This window comes from Megalobrama amblycephala, linkage group LG18, assembly GCF_018812025.1.
Source record: "Megalobrama amblycephala isolate DHTTF-2021 linkage group LG18, ASM1881202v1, whole genome shotgun sequence".
Classification (NCBI taxonomy): domain Eukaryota; kingdom Metazoa; phylum Chordata; class Actinopteri; order Cypriniformes; family Xenocyprididae; genus Megalobrama; species Megalobrama amblycephala.
Genome location: NC_063061.1, coordinates 1,313,830 through 1,332,472, shown reverse-complemented (window position 1 = coordinate 1,332,472; position 18,643 = coordinate 1,313,830). Strand labels below are relative to the sequence as shown.

The window sequence follows — 18,643 nt, the reverse complement described above, 5'->3', positions numbered from 1 at the left end:
AGGAAACAATAAACAGTCCAGAGGTATGCAGCAAGGAATCATAAACGGGTAACCAGACAGGATCAAGAACAGATAGGCAGACAGGATACAGGGAAACGCTCAGAAATGTTACACAAGTGAAAACAAGACTTCGCGATCAGGTGATGAGTGTGTGAGTCTGTTATAGTCCAGGTAATGCATGGCAGCTGGGTGTGGTGATTAGTGTAGTGATTAGTGGAGTGAGTGCAGGTGATTGGCAGAGAGGATTATGGGGAATGTAGTCCAGGAAGTGACAGGAACTGACGGTGAACGTGACATAATGCCCCCCTTCCAGAAGGCACGTCCTCGCGACGTAAATGGCACGAATAGGGAGGGGAAGGGGGGTGCATTGGAGCTCGGACGGGAATAGGGTCTCCAATGCAAGTTCCAGGACAGCCACGGAGGGTCAGGAGCCACGGGCAGCCACGGAGGGTCAGGTGCCACAGGCAGCCACGGAGGGTCAGGTGCCACAGGCAGCCACGGCTGGTCAGGAGCCTCGGGCAGCCACGGCGGGTCAGGAGCCTCGGGCAGCCACGGCGGGTCAGGTGGCTTGGGCAACCACGGCAGGTCAGGTGGCTCGGGCAGCCACGGCAGGTCAGGTGGTTCGGGTAACCACGGCAGGTCAGGTGGCTTGGGCAGCCATGGCAAGACAGAGTCCGAAGATGACCACGGCGGGTCAAAGTCCATTAATGGCCATAGGGGTTTATAGTCCATGGGCGGCCCTAGCAGTTCGGAGCCCGCTGATGGTTGCGGCTGTGCAGAGTCCCCACCCACAAGCTCCCCACCCTTAGGTATACGGCCCCCCCCCCCAAAAAAGTTCTTGGGGATTTCAACGGGGTCCGTAGCGGATTCGTGGGCAAGGAGTTCGGGTGGCGCCGGCAGAGCAAGGCATTTGGGCAGCGGCGGCAGGGCAAGACGCTTAAGTGGCGCTGGCAGAGCAAGGAGCTTAGGCGGCGCTGGCAGGGCTAGAAGCTTGAGCGGTGCTGGCAGAGGAAGGAGCTTGGGCGGCGCTGGCAGGGCTAGAAGCTTGAGCGGTGCTGGCAGAGCAAGGAGCTTGGGCGGCGCTGGCAGGGCTAGAAGCTTGAGCGGTGCTGGCAGAGCAAGTAGCTTGGGCGAAGCAGGAGAGACCTCTGAAGTGGTCTCTGGCCCCACAGCGGGCTCTTGAAAGGCTTCTGAGCCTTGAAGAATGGAAGAAGCCTTCTTCCTCCTCCTCCTCCTCTTCCGAGGATGAGGCGATGGTTCACCGGTTGGAGCGGGTTCTGGAGCGGACTCAATGGCTGGAACGCCCCCTACCTCCGTGGGCACCGAAGGGGCGGCCATCTTGCCCGTGGGCACTGACAAAGCAGCCATCTTATCCATCGCGTCCAGGGCGCTTGAGTGCATTGCAACCGATGAATTTGAGTGCGTTGCAACAGGCGACCTTGAGGGCGTTGCAACAGGCGAATTTGAGTACGAAGCGGCCGGCGGGTTTGTGAGCGAAGCGGCCGACTGGCTGGAGAGCGAAGTGACCGGCTGGCTTGAGTGCGAAGTGGCCGGCGGGCTTGAGAGCGAAGCGAACGGTGGAGGCTTAGGAATGCCAGCCGCTCGGGCTGAGGTCAGCGGTGGATCAGCCACACTGGAACGCAACCCTCTCTGCTCCCTGACTGATCTAGAGACGTGACGTGACTCTAGGCGATCAGAGGAGATGTGGCGTTGCTCTGGGCGATCAGCGGAGACGCGACGTTGCTCTGGGCGATCAGCGGAGACGCGACGTTGCTCTGGGCGATCAGCGGAGACGCGACGTTGCTCTGGGCGATCAGCGGAGACGCGACGTTGCTCTGGGCGATCAGCGGAGACGCGACGTTGCTCTGGGCGATCAGCGGAGACGCGACGTTGCTCTGGGCGATCAGCGGAGACGCGACGTTGCTCTGGGCGATCAGCGGAGACGCGACGTTGCTCTGGGCGATCAGCGGAGACGCGACGTTGCTCTGGGCGATCAGCGGAGACGCGACGTTGCTCTGGGCGATCAGCGGAGACGCGACGTTGCTCTGGGCGATCAGCGGAGACGCGACGTTGCTCTGGGCGATCAGCGGAGACGCGACGTTGCTCAGGAAGTTTAACTTGGACTTGACTTGGCTCACAAAGATCAACGGTGACTTGACTTTGCTCATGTAGATCAACTGAGACATGGACTGGTGTAGTTGTGATGGTGGCCGCCATTTTGTGAGTGTTCTTCTTAGTGGCAGCCATTACATGATTCTCCGCGACACCCACAGTAAATGGACAGCCAACAGACCATAAAGCATACTCCAGGAAATGACTGAGGGAGAAACGTGGTCCATTACAAACTAATTGTTCTTTGAGAGGTTGATTAACACCCTCACAGAAAAAGTCAATGAGTGCACAGTCCAGCAAGTCTGAATAATGTGCAATGTCCAAATATTTCGCAATATATTCCTCCAGCGATTGTGAGCCCTGCTTGAGCCCTAGTAACAATAATGCAGTGTTCCTACCAGACCAGGGTTCACCAGAAAAGCTGCTGGATCGTTGTTGTGGCGAAGTCTTCTGTAACGAAGGGAGACTCAGGCTGAGATCCATTTGCAAGCTTTATTACAAAAGTAAGCGTGGTCGTACAGGCAGGGTCTAAGCAGGGGCAAACAGGAACAGCAAGTGCTAGGCAGAATCGTTGTCAGGGTACAGGCAGTAGATCGAGGCAGGCAGATATCATTCACAGTCCAGGAAACAATAAACAGTCCAGAGGTATGCAGCAAGGAATCATAAACGGGTAACCAGACAGGATCAAGAACAGATAGGCAGACAGGATACAGGGAAACGCTCAGAAATGTTACACAAGTGAAAACAAGACTTCGCGATCAGGTGATGAGTGTGTGAGTCTTTTATAGTCCAGGTAATGCATGGCAGCTGGGTGTGGTGATTAGTGTAGTGATTAGTGGAGTGAGTGCAGGTGATTGGCAGAGAGGATTATGGGGAATGTAGTCCAGGAAGTGACAGGAACTGACGGTGATCGTGACAGTGACACTTCACATTTGATATATTTTTGTTGAAATAACTCTGTTTCTTCTTAGTTTTTCTCATTTTTTTCTAATCAGTTATGTACATTAGGGTTTTATGTTACATCTAATGTTGTTAAATTAATGTTTATTGCATTTTTAAAATTTCATGCATGTTACCATGATGGTGTTTAGTGTGTGTGTGAATGACACTGTGTGCACCTTCTGTATGTTAGTGTTGTCCTTCTCAGCTTGTGATGAACTTTGATTCATCATGTGACTCTTATCACCACTGTGTTTGGTGAATGTCAGTGTATTATAAAGGTACAAAACAGATATTAGTACTTCATTAGGTTGGTAAATTAACATTATATCAGTTAATGAAATACGTTATTTTACCGTAAATTTAACAGATTTTTTTTTACGTTGCTACTGTATTTTTTACGTTAAAGTTCTGGCAACCACAGCTGCCGTTTTTTTACCGTAAATTTTACTGGGATTTTTTTTACAGTGTATAAAAAGATTGAAAAGCAACAAATCTCCAGGGGTCGATGGGCTTCCTGGAGAATTTTACAAATGCTTCATAAATGACCTCGCGCCCATATTAACTAAGGTGTTTAGATACTCCCTCTCCAAGAACAACCCTCCAGAGACATGGTCACAAGCCATTATCTCTGTGATTCATAAAGAAGGGAAAGACCCAACACTCTGCGCAGGATATAGACCCATCAGCCTGATATGCAACGATCAAAAAATACTGACAAGTATTTTAGCAGGGAAGTTCAAAGACATATTACTACTCTGATTAAGCCAGATCAAACAGGATTCATTCCTAATAGACAGGGTGCTAATAATATAAGAAGAACCCTAAACATAATTACTTGCGCTAAAAGAGACAAACAAACATCAATGTTAATAAGTTTTGATGCACAGAAAGCATTCGACACTGTAAATTGGGATTTTTTGTACAAAACGCTATCAGTAATGGGATTCCACCCAAAATTTGTAGACTGGGTCAGAGTTATTTACAGAAATCCAAAATCTTGTGTCAGAGTAAACGGATGCTGTTCTGAGTTCTTTAACCTACAGCGGGGAGTGAGGCAAGGTGACTGTCTTAGCCCTTTGCTCTTTGCTATAAATATTGAACCATTGGCAGCATCTATAAGACAGAATGAGGAAATAAAAGGTATAAAAGACATGGGAAATAAGGAGCACAAGATATCTCTTTATGCAGATGATATCCTGACCTATATAAGGGATCCAGTCCTTTCTGTCCCTGCACTGCTAGACACCTTAAAAAAATATGGCGAACTCTCAGGTTATCAAATCAACCAATCAAAGGCTGAGGCAATGATGCTAGTTGGAAATTGGCCAATCCAATTACAGAAAGGCTTGATTTCCACTGGTCGCAAGGATTTAGATATCTGGGAATTATCATAACGACAGACCTATCAAAACTGTTTAAAGCCAACTACAGGAAATTGATGGACCACATAAAAGCAGACCTTACAAGATGGGAAATTCTGCCACTCTCCCTGATAGGAAGAATAGAAACTATAAGAATGAACATTTTACCAATGTTGCTCTTTCTCTTCCAATCACTACCTATCTATGTTCCTGCCTCCACCTTTACCACATTAGATAAATGGCTATCCAAGTTTATTTGGCAAGGAAAGCGACCCAGACTTAAATTTAAAAGACTACTTTGCCCAAAGGAAAATGGAGGCTTGGACTTGACTAGCCTTAAAACATACTATTGGGCAGCCCAATTGAGATCCATGGTTGTGTGGATGTCCCAAGATATTGACACTATATGGGTTGGAATGGAGCAGAGTGAATGCCCAAATTTGCCATTGGATTCAATCCAATTCCTAAACCAAGACATATGGGGGAAAAAGAAGATTACTAATGTATGGAGTAAAAACACCTTAAAAATATGGTCAATTGTGAGGAAAAAACTTCAACTTCCCATGACTATTTCCAGAGGAAATAGGATAGCAGGATAGCAAATAAGGATATAAGGATAGCAAATAACTGTGAGTTCTCCCCAGCTAGGCTGGACATGGGATTCCTGAAATGGACAGAAAGGGGTCTAGTGGTTTTGGACCAGCTATTTGACGGAGCAGCCTTGAAATCATTTGAACAGCTCAAAGAGAAATATGATTTACCAAATCAAGACTTCTTTAGGTACTTACAAATTAGACATTACCTCCAAAATCATCAAGAATGGGAAAAGCTCTGCTCTCTACCAACAAAAATAGAACGTTTCTTCATATCAATAACAGAAGGAATAGTGAAGTCAAAATTCATTTCACATATTTACAAAATATTGCGGGAAGAATTTAAAGAAAATAATTTAGACATTAAAGAAAAATGGGAATTAGAAATGAACACAATAATTACAGATAAGCAGTGGGAGATTTCATGGGATAACCAGTAGTCCTAACTGGAAGGAATTTGGATGGAAAATTAAAATGAGATATTTTAGGACTCCATTCATAACATCAAAATGGAGCAACACTTCAGACGGTTGTTGGAGGGGTTGTGGCTTAGTGGGAGTCCACACACATATATTTTGGGACTGCCCGAAGATATCAGAATACTGGCAAAATGTACAAAAAGAAATAAAAAAATGTCTCTGTATAGATCTACCTCTTGAACCATCATACTTTGTGCTAGGGGTACTGCCAGCTGACTTTGAAGAGAATAGCCAAACATGTTTGCTGAGAGTCCTTCTTTTAATAGCGAATAAGGTAATCACAGCCTCCTGGCTGAAGCCACACCCTCCGACAGTTGCACAATGGAGGGAAAGAATCCAAGACGTTTATAACATGGAGCATATAACAGCAATATTACAACTGAAAGCAGATGTATTCCTAAATAAATGGTCTTCCATTGCCCAACATTTTCATTTGATATGACTATTATGCAGACTATATTTTTCTTACTTCTATTATTATTTTATTTACTTATTTATTTGTCATTTATTTATCAATGGTCATTTGCATTGTAAAAATTATTGTTATTATTTACAAAATGTATATGTGGTACTGCAGAGATAAGGATCTTACCTCACATATATTATTGTTAGGATGGAAGACATCTATGGACTGCTATTCTATTTGTGGACTTGCCCTGGACACTTTATTGTATCATCAATATCGTACCGTAAAAAAAGTTCATTTGTGACATACTGTATGACTGCACTTGATAAAATAAAATAAAAGTTCAAAAAAAAAAAAAAAAAATCAATCCAAAATTTAATAGAGAAAGTGCAATAAAAATGAGTGTGAAATATACCTGAATATGTTGCAAAAAGTGCAATTATCACAAACAGTATTAATATATCTACTAATGTGTGCATTTATGGGATAACATCTATGAATAATTTTGTAAGTTTGTTAGAAATAATATATATTTATACGGTAATGTGCCATGATACAGTATAAGGTGAGGTTTAAGCAAAGAATAACACAAGACACGTCACTCGTATTGTTTTGAGAAAATGACTTTACCAATCAGTGATTGGCTCTTATTTAGAAGGTGGAACTTATTCCGCCATTTTGTGCGTTGCACTTTCTCAAAACAATACAAGTGATGTCTCTTGTGTTATTTCACTGCAGCGGCCATCAGAAGCTCCGGTTCCTATAGAAACAGTCAGATGTGCGCTTAATAAGACACATGAGACGCGCATTTGCATTAGCTTGATCCATTTTTTTTTGTCATGATTCGAGCGTTTAGAAACAATTTATGAGACAGTTGTTGTCTTCATTGGTGATTTCAAATATGAAATGTAATCGAAAGCTTGGCGAACAGTTTTGGAGAATATGGCCACCGAGTGAAATGACTTGTCTTTGGTTTAAGCCATTTTGAATTAACATGGAGGAATCAATGAATCAGTCATTAGAGTTTCTTATAAAGTTATTATTAATATGTTTATTAGAAAAGAAAAGACGATTTACAAAAAGTTGGGCGTTTTGTAAGGCTGTATCACTGATGTTTACATCTGAGGATTTGGTTAAAATTATTATGCCCTAATTATTTTATATCTTATATATCTTATATTATATATATTTTTACTACTCATGAGTAATTTTAAATAAGTTAATCTTTAACTAAAGTAGTGGACAAGTACTTTAAGGCCATGTTCAGACTGAACATGATTTTTTTTTTTTTTTTTTCAGATTTTTTCTAATCCAGATGGGTTTGTGAAAGTCTGGACTGAAAACACACACAAACACACATACAAAATCTGAATTAAATGTTATCTGATCACTTGCAATTAATAGTGTAGACAGTCAGCCTGAAAAGATCTGATTTGAGGGGAAAATCTGATTGGCCTGCAGTCTGAACATAGCCTAACTCTACTCACACTACATTTTTTGGGAAGTAAGAGGAAACAGAAAGAAAGTCAGAAGAAATCAAACTGCTCAATCCAGTAGTGTGGTCCAGGTTCAAATGTTTTATTCAACTTAAAGAAACCATACTGCCAAATCCACAGTATTCTACTCCTACATTTAAAAACGGAAGACTACATCCACCTATTCAGATCTTTAATGCTCTTCCCGGCACATCTGAAGGTTGTTTCCAATCTCCTCTAGTCCAGGGACAGCTGAAAGAGTTTGCCATAGAAGGTACAGGCAGTATGCAGCAATAAAACAATGATGGATAAGATACACGTGTGGTTTCACTCGCACAGACAAGACAAACACGAAACGCATCCAAAAGTCTGGTGTCTACAACTAAAGTCGTGAAGTCGGTGTATATACGGGTCCCTTCTTTCAAGGTTTGCTGGGGTGAAAACCGTGGATCAGGAATGTTGTCACCTAGTGTTAGTGTTTTCTGATGTAAACGTCTCTGTTTCTAGCAGCTCTTCCCCCAGTCTGTCATGATCAACACTGAAATAAATAATCTCAATAATGTACTGAAAATACATTTTTAAAGCCATTTACGCTCTTCTTTCGTTCTGTGTGACCTATAGCAGTTTCGTCTGTAACACTCTGAAGTATTGAGCCACCACTAATGCATAATTTGACCGAGTGTCTGTCCTCGGACAGGGGATCTAAGAGAGACGAGGTTTGTGAGGGTGGGTAAAAAAAAAAAAAAAAAAATCAAGTCAGGATTATTGCAATCCTCGGCTTCCTATGCCTCAAACTCCAGACCCAAACCCAACTTGTGGCCGCCTGCATTAATGTTCTTCCCATCCAGAAGAGCAGAAAGGGTCAGCTTGATACCTGAGCCAGAGATGAGAAAAGTTAGACAAGGAACATTCAGATCCAGGAGATCTTACTGAAAGAAAAGGAACTGCATATACATCAGTACTAACACTGCGCCACAAACTAAAGCTTTTTAAATAGTTTAAACCAGGGGTGTCCAATGCCCTGATGAGTTCAGTTCATGCATATTAATTCAGATTCATTCATTTTCCAAAATGTGCTTGTCCACACTGAAACAAGTTATTAATGCTCTATTAATGCTCAAGAAAACAATCCTGGAGCCGTCACTGCCAGACACACCTAAATAATTCTATCAATCATCAAGAGCTTGATTATCTTGTTCAGCTGGTTAATTTAGGATTGGAGCTCAACTCTGCAGGATTGTGGTCCTCTAGGAGCAGGATTGGACACGCCTGGTTTAAACAGTTGCATAGGCGTTTTGAAAAGGTTTAATAAACTTTATGCACATAATTTACATCTAGTCATACTTACCGGGCTTCAAGGTTTGAGTATATCCCAGGCCGACGAGGCTAGAATTATTCACTTTGGCCTGTAAGACAAACAAAAAGTGTCACTAACAACAAATATAATTTTGAAGTACTTGGATAAATGTTTATAACTCAGATATAAACACTGATGCCTACAGAAGCGATCAAAATAGAGCAGATCCCCTTTGAAAGTAACCTGGCGCTTCAAATAAAGATTGTATCATTACATTGTTACACCAGTAGGTGGCGACAAGTGACTGTTAAAACATGTATTTGTCACTGAATCATTCATTCAAGAGATTCGTTCAGAAACACTGATTCATCCAGTAATGAAACAAGTGAAATATTTTTGATTGAGTCATTGAATCATTCACTCAAACCGATTTTTTTTAAATAATGCATTAAAATTAATTAAGCATTTTAAATAGACTGCAGCAATTAACATTTTGTCAGAACCTCTAGTAAATTAAATATCGCGATTCACATTTTTATATCGTAATATATCATGACGTGCCTAGAAAATACACAATTACCAATTCTATGGGGCAAACTATGGGACTATGAACACAAAAGGCCACTGTAGGTTTGACGCAGGCGTATAACGAGTGATTTAGAGGTGGGGATTTATTCAGTGCCTCTTCACACAGGTTGCATCATTACATAACTAGATAAGAAAAGTGGCAATGCTAACTTCACTTAGTTTCTCCACACATACCGAGAAGGAAGCGTCGGCATCGATCTGATACTTGGCAGCGATGCCGAAGCGGGTGTTGCTGTTTCCAGCGGTCCAGGCCAGGTTAACTGCCGTCTCCAGGTTATCGTTCACTTTCTGGTAAATGGAGCCGCCAAATTCTGTTCCATCATTCCTGCGATTTGAAAACGCATCATTGAGACACATCTTTCCATGTTAAAACCTGGCAATCTTTCTTTAAAACAGTAAATGGTACTAAATTGATGTGGACTGCTCTAGACATACAACACACAAAGAATCCCAAAGAATATCTCAACTTTAATCATGTTTCAAATAACACTGATCCAAAAATGAGAAAACATCGCTAATTAAAACTATGAATTGACAGTTTATTGCATATTTATTGCTTTGATTAATCAGATTTTTATTTTTATTTTACATGTTTGCACCATTTTTAAATGCATATTTACCATGAAACAGGCATTCATACATCACAGACGTCTAATTGTGTTTGTTTGCTCATCTGCAATATGTACCTTACAACGTAAGATGTTTCCTGTCAGACAGATTAATAGACATTAATGAAATGCCTCTAAGAAGTTTATGATTTAGAATAGGTCATGAACTGTGTTGTTTTATTGTTTTATAATGTTTCCTGGAATGCACTTATAATGTTAGTATGATTTTTACACCAAAAATGCTCATAATTTAGAAATAAAAGGCATTTTTCCCTCCCCCGATTTTATCCCTCTGGTTTGAACGCTCTGTTTTAAGGGGCGTGTCTGTGTGAGACTTCAGTGTAAACACCCACTGCTGTGATTGGCTGACATCTTTGAATATGAAATATCTAAGTATTACTCTCTCAAAACCTTTTAGCACGTTTTTACTATTACAAATCATGAAAAGTGTTGATTATATTTAGATCTATGGCATTATATTTAGATCGTGGCATGAAAGGTTGCAGTGATGAACACTGTAGTCGATCACAGACATGTTGTTGAGCTCATGAAAGCAGTGATCTCGTCACTGTAACTCAATTTCTGCACACTAACGAATGCTTTCATCATAACTAACAGTGCAAATGTGATGTAACCAAGAGATTCGTTGAATAAAACGGGAGTTCTGTTTTTTTGCAGCCCTAAACACAACTGCACAGAACTAACTCTCTCTTTTATTTGAGCCTTAATGATATGTAGGCAGTGACATCCGTCTGCTCCTTCCTGCTGCAAAGCCCTTGACAAATCCAATCGCCAGGGAATAAACGTATATAAAAATAACCCACCTTTCTAACCTTGAGACTGGAAAAACAACACACATGGAGAACGCTCTACATCTCACTGCTGCAGGTTTGATGACAGTACGTACACATTTGTGTGGAGCTGAAACTCGTCGGTCTTGTATCCGACAGCGAAGTTGCTCTGGGAGACCCGGTTCCTGCCCGCCTCAAATGTCATCTGGTAGCCGGCCAGCCAACCCTCGAAGCCCACGACCACGGCTCCGTGCACTGCGGTGCCGTTGATGTCATAGTCCACATCACAGCCCAGGTTGATGTGCTCGTGCTGGAAGCAGCTCTTGATCTTCCCGCTCTTCTTCCTATGGGAAGTCGTCAGAGGAAATGTATTTGTGATTCTGTGCTGTGTTTGTGTGACTCATGTGGAAAAATAGTTACTGTCTGTGGATTTTGCAAATATTCAACCAATGAAAAGTATTAAAAAGAGCTTGTGACTAAATCACATAAATCCATTGGCTCCTCAAACAGACAGTCAAATCTCATAACTCCACCCGCCTCTATCGTGAATGAAGCGCCACACATATTTTGGACCAAAAAAATCAATTTTTGATCAACTTAAAACCATTGGTATCTCGGCTATAGCAAGAAACAAGCCGATATAACACATTTATTAGCCTTACCAATTTAAACATTCAAGCACAAGAAGATGAGAAAGAGAACTCAGTTTGATAATCGCTGTGTGAGAAGTTGTGTGTGTGCAAACATCTGAAGCACACACCCAGAAAGCCGCTTCTTACACAACGGCCGAAAACTGAATTGAGTTCTCTTTTACATCTTCTTGCAAATGCACACATAATAATGTCAACATGCCTGACTTGGCAAGTATCCTAGTAAACATATTGTTATCTTAAATAAACTAAAAAAACACACAAACAAAAAAAACACAGGTACAGTATCAGTATATTGGATCCGTGCATTCAGTCTTAAAGTGACAGCAGCCTAATATTCCTGCTGCTGCCTGTTTTTCATGTTGATAATGTTGATGTTAAAAATAATGCATGGGTTTTTGAACATTGCTAATTTAAAACACGATCAAAACAGTAATCTATTTTAATGATAAATCTTCAAATCAGTGAAAACGTAATGCAATGAACAAAACACATGTCTGCTATTCACTGATAAAAAACCTCAACTCCATTGAGCCTGATTTTAGTAAAATGTTAATATGACACATTCAAGTGCCTGACTAATATATATATATATATATATATATATATATATATATATATATATATATATATATATATATATATATATATGCTGAATGAGACACATACCCAGTGTTTGGAGAAAAGGAGGAATCAAATGTCAACTTCAGCCCTTTGGCCAACTGGGGAAAATAAAGCAGCATTAATGTTAAAAGACTGTCACTCATATCACATCAAGCATATTTCATGTGTCCTGGATCAGTTTGTCAGGTGTCTCACCTGGTCCTCCAGAGTGATCTCTGTGCCGAGAGTGTTGTCAGTGTTCCACTTCTCGGTGAATGTCAGGCCGTGTTCGGCCCACTTGTACTTGGTCTCCAGCGTTCCTGCTACCTTGCTGGTCTCTGTGTTAGCCGAGCCGGAGCTTTTGAATTCCTACAGCAGCAGGAGAACATGATCAACGCTGATGGGTCAGTGAGAACAAGTACGAAAAAAGGGTGTGTAATCAGTGTTTCAACGGCAGAAAGACATCGGTAAAACAGATTGTAAACAATGTCACATAACATCAGTAAAGCCATTCAGTGTCCATAAACTCAATAGTTAGCTATAAAAATTAACTCTAGAGAGGAGCATATATGAACTATATTCAGGGCTCCAGATTGTAACCAAATGGTTGCATTTTGCGACCTTTTTTTCTTGTGGGTGCAATTAAATTTTGTTAGAGGTTGCACTGGTGCCACCACCAAGATGTAGGAAAACAAAAATTGGTAGCACTTTTATAATGCCCCTTTTCACAAGATGGTGTACCCAAAATCCCCCACAGATCATTTATTATAGCTTGTCAAATTTGCCCCTATTTGGGTGTGAGCAAAAACACGCCATTTTTGTGTGTGTCCCTTTAAATGCAAATGAGCTGCTGCTCCAGAAGAGGGCGGAGCTTTAACAGCTCAACAACAACAAAGCTGGAGAATCTCACGCAGCCAAAATGACGAAAGTGTTCAGCCTTACATTGTTCAAACCGGAGTCGACACTGATGGAGAGACTCAGGAAGAAGTTACAACTTTTAGACGTTTCTGAATGGTTAGTGGATAAATTGATGTAGTTGCTGTGGAGTTGATTCAACTCATCCACTAGCATGTGCCGTCATGTTCATCTTTTGTGTTGAATTGACCCTCGTTTGTGAAGCAGTCCGGCGTAAAATGACGGCATGACAACAACACTCTACTACAACAATTTTTCCCTGTAAAAATTAGGTTTTGCATGTTACTGTTGTTAATAAAAGTTAATTTTATTTGCATCTCAACTCAAGCTCAGTGCTTTTGTCAAATGTGCATTTCCAAGAAATAAGCCTAAAATTATTAGTAACTGCTCTTATTAATTCAAAACAGCATTGATTTTATAATTAAATATCCAAATCAGGTGCTGGTGCCTCCGTCTGTAGAACCGGTGCTACTGGAGCCCTGAAATTACATATTCACTATATTAACCTGTTAGTGATGACTTCATTATTTAATGTATGTTTAAAAAATCTGTCATGAAAACAACCCATCGTTTAAATGTTTATACTTCAGCAACGAATTGGAGTAGAAATATATCATTGAATATACAAACGCAATTTAAATGTCTGTGTACAATTATATCCAAATAAAGCAATTATCATCTGAAATCATTTGTCACACCAACAACAGCTTTAACATACATCAGCTTTCATTGGACATTACCCGTCCTCTCGCTCATACTAACACGAGTAAACAGTCAAAAGATCAAGTGCTCTTTACATTTTTTAGTGTCTGCATTAAACTCAGAGCAGATTCTTGGCTTCCCATGGCCAAAGAAAGCAAGCATTAATCATTTTGGCTTTTTAAAACTTCACATCAGCAGCGTTTCAACTGTGTTTGTCCCACTGAGAGTGAAATATTGACATCTGAGCAGAAATCACGTCAATATTTTATCAAGCTCTGCGTTGTTGATTATGTGTATGACATGAAATCCACTGTCTACTCACCAATCCATTCTCTGACCTTGTTTTCAAGTCCAACTTGATAAGACCAAAACCTGCAAATGACAGACAAACATCACTAACACAAAACAACACGAAGAGCGATCTGACCGCCCATAAACGACACTTATGATCTCGTACACCACGAGTTAACCCAGAAGTTTAATATGAACATTACTGAACTGAAAATCCTCTGGGGTTTGTTTTAACAAAAATCTTTTGTCAAAAGCAAGCCGGGTTTTCAGAGGAAGTTTCTTCAAACTGTGTGAAACAGCTGATCATGAAAACAAATCATTTATTAATATAATTTCATCATATTATAGCAGATGTTCAATGTCTGTTTTTGGAGGATTCTGACTTGGATTTTTTCTTCAGCCAGTATAAAAGAGTGCAACACTTTGGTTCCTCAAGTAAAAATCCCATTCATTTTCTCCATAAGGGAACTGATTTTTAATGATAAATTATGAACCAATAAAGACAAATGTAAGGTTAACTGATGGCATCTGCTTTTGCCGTCATCCAGCATTGTTTTTAAAATAACATTGGAATTTCAGGTGAAAAACTACATTACCAATGATTCTGCAAAGGGCCCACCCACTCCCATGAAGCATTCTGATTGGCTGAGAGGTCTTTCCAGCCATGCAACATTCTACCAGTGTCACCACGGGAACTGCTTCACCGTTTGAATTACTCCGCTTGTTTCCGCCTAATCTATACTGGCAGCATTTCTCATAGTGAGCGTCAATGGTGGAGGAGCAAACCCATTTAATTTTACAAATACTACAGTTATTGCGTCACGGCATGTAGTTTTAGCAGCTTTTAGGTGAGAATGTAGTTGTTTAGACCTCAGATATGAAAACACTTCAAAAAAGCAAAAAAACATTTTGGTCACATGCTAACTAGGCATTGAGAAAGGTCACATGACCAAAACGTTTGCCCCTTTTTTTCATTAAAGGTGCCATAGAACACTTTTTCACAAGATGTAATATAAGTCTAAGGTGTCCCCTGAATGTGTCTGAAGTTTCGGCTCAAAATACCCCATATTTTTATTTTTTTATTTATTCATTGTGTATTGACACAATTTTTACTATTTACATGCTTTTGATTCGATTCGATTCGATTACGATTTCGATTCGCTTTCGATTATTTTGGTTTCAGCACATGGCAAATTTTCTAGAGGAAAAATCTCAACTAATGCTGTAAACTACACATGAGAGTCAGCTGGTACTACTATAATAATATTGAAGGTTAAATTAACTTACTTATATACAAACACTTAAATTACACTCACTGATGTTTTTATTATAAATAAAGTTTAGAATTACATAATCATATTTCTACTCCAATTCGGGGTTTTTTTTAAATATAAACATTTAAATCACGACTATCATAACTGATTTATTCAAACATGCATTAAATATTGAAGAACATTAAAAACTATAATGAATATGTAACGGTGCATAGCTATATTTATCTTTCTAGAGTTCACTTTTCTATCTGACTAATGAGTTTATGGTCACTGAATATGTTTTTCTGAGGTAAATGTGACGTCACGTGACATTGAAGCTGTTTTATTGACGTCTTTCCGAGGTTGAAGCACTGATTGAGCGATTACACGAGACATGATACGGATTTCAGTAAGTTGTACTGTATATTTTAACATACCTTCAGATGTTCATGCATGTTTATTTCGCTGTAACTGGTATTAAAGCGGAGGAGAGGATGATCACATGCTTCTCTTTAACTGAGGCGCTAAAGCGATCTGTCACGCCACATTAAACAGCGCCAAAACGCTATTTATTTTCTGAATCTCATAATAAGATGGACGTCATTTGAAATCTGAGACTTTGCTTCATATCAAAAGTAACAAAGATTATTGTGATTTATTGGATGGGAGGCGCTACATATTCTGCGCATTCATCAACTTTTAATCGATTCTTGGGTTTTAAGAATCGAAATCGGTTCGTAAAAATGAGAATCGATTAAAATCAAGAAATCAATATTTTTTTACCCAGCCCTAGAAACTTCTCAACTTTATGAAATTTCATCATTTTGAATTGATAATATGCTATCATTTACATGATTCATGTAATTTTAGAGATGCACAATATATATGCCACCATATCGGCCGATATATGTTAATTTTAATGTTATCGTTATCGGCCAGACAAGAAAATTTGGCCGATATATTAAAGCCGAAATATAATGGATTATTCAGCTGAGACACTTCAGATGCGCACTCTTCACCGAGATGGTTTTGAATTGTTTGAAATATGATTGAAAATCACTTCAAAAAAGGAAAATAAAGTACAGCTCAAGTCTGTCATATAAGCTACTTAATATTATAATGAGACATTATAATTGTGTGTTTGGGACATGGTGAGACTTTTGTTTTTGTAATCAGGCTCTCAAAAATTATATAAAAAAAACGTAATTTAGATTTATCGGCCAATATATCGGTAATCGGCTTTCAAATATAAAGAATTATCGGTAATCATCATCAGCCAAAATTTTCATGTCGTGCATCCCTATGTAATTCATAACTGAAAGTGACAAGACAATAAATGCATTTTTGACAATTAACATACGAATAAAAGTGAATGTGTGCATATTTTAAAATAAATATTATATGCAAAAAGTTTAAATTTATTACTTCATAACTAGGATTTTTTTCCCGTAAATCCCTTTTAATCCCTCAATTATTTAATTCCTTTAAATGAAAAGGCCAAATAGACCCCCCCACCAATGTTCAAAACACAGTTACAGCCTTGGCACTAATATAAAAACAGGTGAAATCATACCGTATCCTTTGGTGAAGATGTCCCTGGCAGACTTGCCCAGGTCCACATATGTCGGAGGAACGGCCATTGTCTGCAATGCAGAGAGAGCGTCAGGTGAGCAGCTGGCAGAGGTCACGTCGAGGTCAAATGGGGAGTGGTGTTCACTGCAGAGCCAAATGACCTACAGCCCCCCCCCCCCTCTCTAGACGTCATGGGAGGAGTCTGACAGTGCAGCCACACCTCTGTGGATCTAAGGGGCGGGGCCTAATTAGGTTTAGGGGTCCACCCACTACATCCAGAGAGGCGGGGCTGGAGGTCAAGCCTCCTCACCCATTTGCTCTGCAGCGAGCAGTGAGTTGTTTTACACAGAAAAAACCATAATCAACATGATATACAAATCATTGATCGTTTAGTGAGGAACACACACTGTCATTTTACAGAAACTAGAGAGCACTAACCGTTTATCAACTGATACAGATCATCTTAAAATAGTTGATTGACACATGAATCCTTCCATCACACACACATTACAACGAGGCCTATTCCCTTACACACACTATAAGTGATCCACGCGCATATTTCTTTAAGAATAAGCCGGAGAGCACTAAGAGAAGGAAAGCACAAAGGACATGCAAATGCTATTCCTCTGCCTGCGCAGTGAGACAATGACAAGAGCCATGCATGCGCGTATATGCATTCAAATAAAGATCATTAAACAGGATAAATGCATTTAAACAGCACGCGCACATTTGATTAGGACAGCGCGCACTCGATGCTCATGCACAAATACAGCGAGCGCATTAAAAGCGTTAGTTGTAGCATTCAGGCCCTGCGCGCGACATTGATGCGCTGCACCATCCCGATCACACGAGTCACTGAAATCACCACAGATTCACCCTCAGCGACAAGACTTCAATATCCACCTTAGGATAAATGTGTTAGCTGTGAACATACCTCTGTAAGGTCGTGAGGAGGACAGCGCCGAGCGGGCAGGACTCACAGCCGAGAGGATGAGACGTGCAGAGAACCACGACAGATTTACGCACGAGCGTACGCAAACGGCGCCACGCCTGCGCAATGATCTTGAGCATCATCAGCAGATTCCACATCCACATCACCTCCGGATGACTGTATCTCAGTACATACGAGCTCCAGTGGTTTTGTGTATCATCATTTTTGTTTATTATGTTTTCCAGCATCATCATATGTTTGTAATATGCAGTGGAGGAAATGGTTGAGGACAAACCCTATTTCAGGACATGTTTTATATTTTTAAACCATAGATGCAGAAAATCCCACTGTGAAATCTGCATTGTGTTGGAGGCTGTTAAAAGATGGATATCCTCTACATTTTGAACTGGAGCTTCATCACCCCTTGAAATACACTGCCGTTCCACACCTGTAAGACCTTCGTTCATCTTCAGAACACAAATTAAGATATTTTTGATGAAATCCGAGAGGTATCCCAGCAAACATTGGTTCAACTGCAATGTTGTGTCCCTGGCCAAAAATAGTCGTGGTTGGATGGCATAAATCGGTAAAAATATGTAACACAGAACATTTGCTAAAAATGCATTCAGATGCATGTCTACAATTCTCTGGGGTTGAATGTGTAATTGTTACATTGACTTTTAGCTACGTGTAGTTCAATATATAATAGTTAATTAATTAATAAGATAACGTCAAAGGCGTCCGTTCATATACGTGTTGGAGGGACGTCTTTTCAACGGTCATTAAACGTCCAAATGTTTGCTGGGATATGACTCGTCCATAGACAGCAATATAATCAACACATTCAATGCCCAGAAAGGTACTAAAGACATGGTTAAAACAGTCATGTGACTGCAGTGTTTCAACCTTAATGTTATGAAGAGACGAGAATGCTTTTTGTGCACTAAAACGAAACAAAAATGACAACTTTATTCAACAATCTCTTCTCTTCTGTGTCATTCTCATATGTTGTTTACGTCCAGTGCTTCCAGGTTCATCGTCAGAACATCGACTCATTATTGGCCGGCCATCTTT

The 18,643-nt window shown here is 40.4% G+C and overlaps 1 protein-coding gene across 1 annotated transcript; it reads right to left on the bottom strand.

Moving 5' to 3' along the window:
- Positions 1-7,450: 7,450 nt before the first annotated feature.
- On the bottom strand, positions 7,451-17,726 carry vdac1 (voltage-dependent anion channel 1). Its single transcript, XM_048166591.1, has 9 exons — positions 17,573-17,726; positions 16,640-16,709; positions 13,845-13,894; positions 12,122-12,274; positions 11,972-12,024; positions 10,769-10,996; positions 9,428-9,578; positions 8,717-8,774; positions 7,451-8,242 (listed from the first exon to the last, which is right to left on the bottom strand). Exons 2-9 carry the CDS (start codon positions 16,704-16,706, stop codon positions 8,151-8,153), a joined length of 852 nt encoding a protein of 283 aa, XP_048022548.1. The 5' UTR covers positions 16,707-16,709; positions 17,573-17,726; the 3' UTR covers positions 7,451-8,150.
- Between the last annotated feature and the right edge of the window lie 917 nt (positions 17,727-18,643).

Excerpts from the sequence above, each read along its gene's own strand:
- vdac1 (XM_048166591.1), bottom strand. The coding sequence starts at position 16,706 with ATGGCCGTTCCTCCGACATATGTGGACCTGGGCAAGTCTGCCAGGGAC. Across the intron at positions 9,579-10,768 it reads TTTCAGCTCCACACAAATGT|GAATGATGGAACAGAATTTG; the intron begins GTACGTACTGTC and ends TTCAAATCGCAG. Across the intron at positions 8,775-9,427 it reads ATGCCGACGCTTCCTTCTCG|GCCAAAGTGAATAATTCTAG; the intron begins GTATGTGTGGAG and ends TTTGTCTTACAG.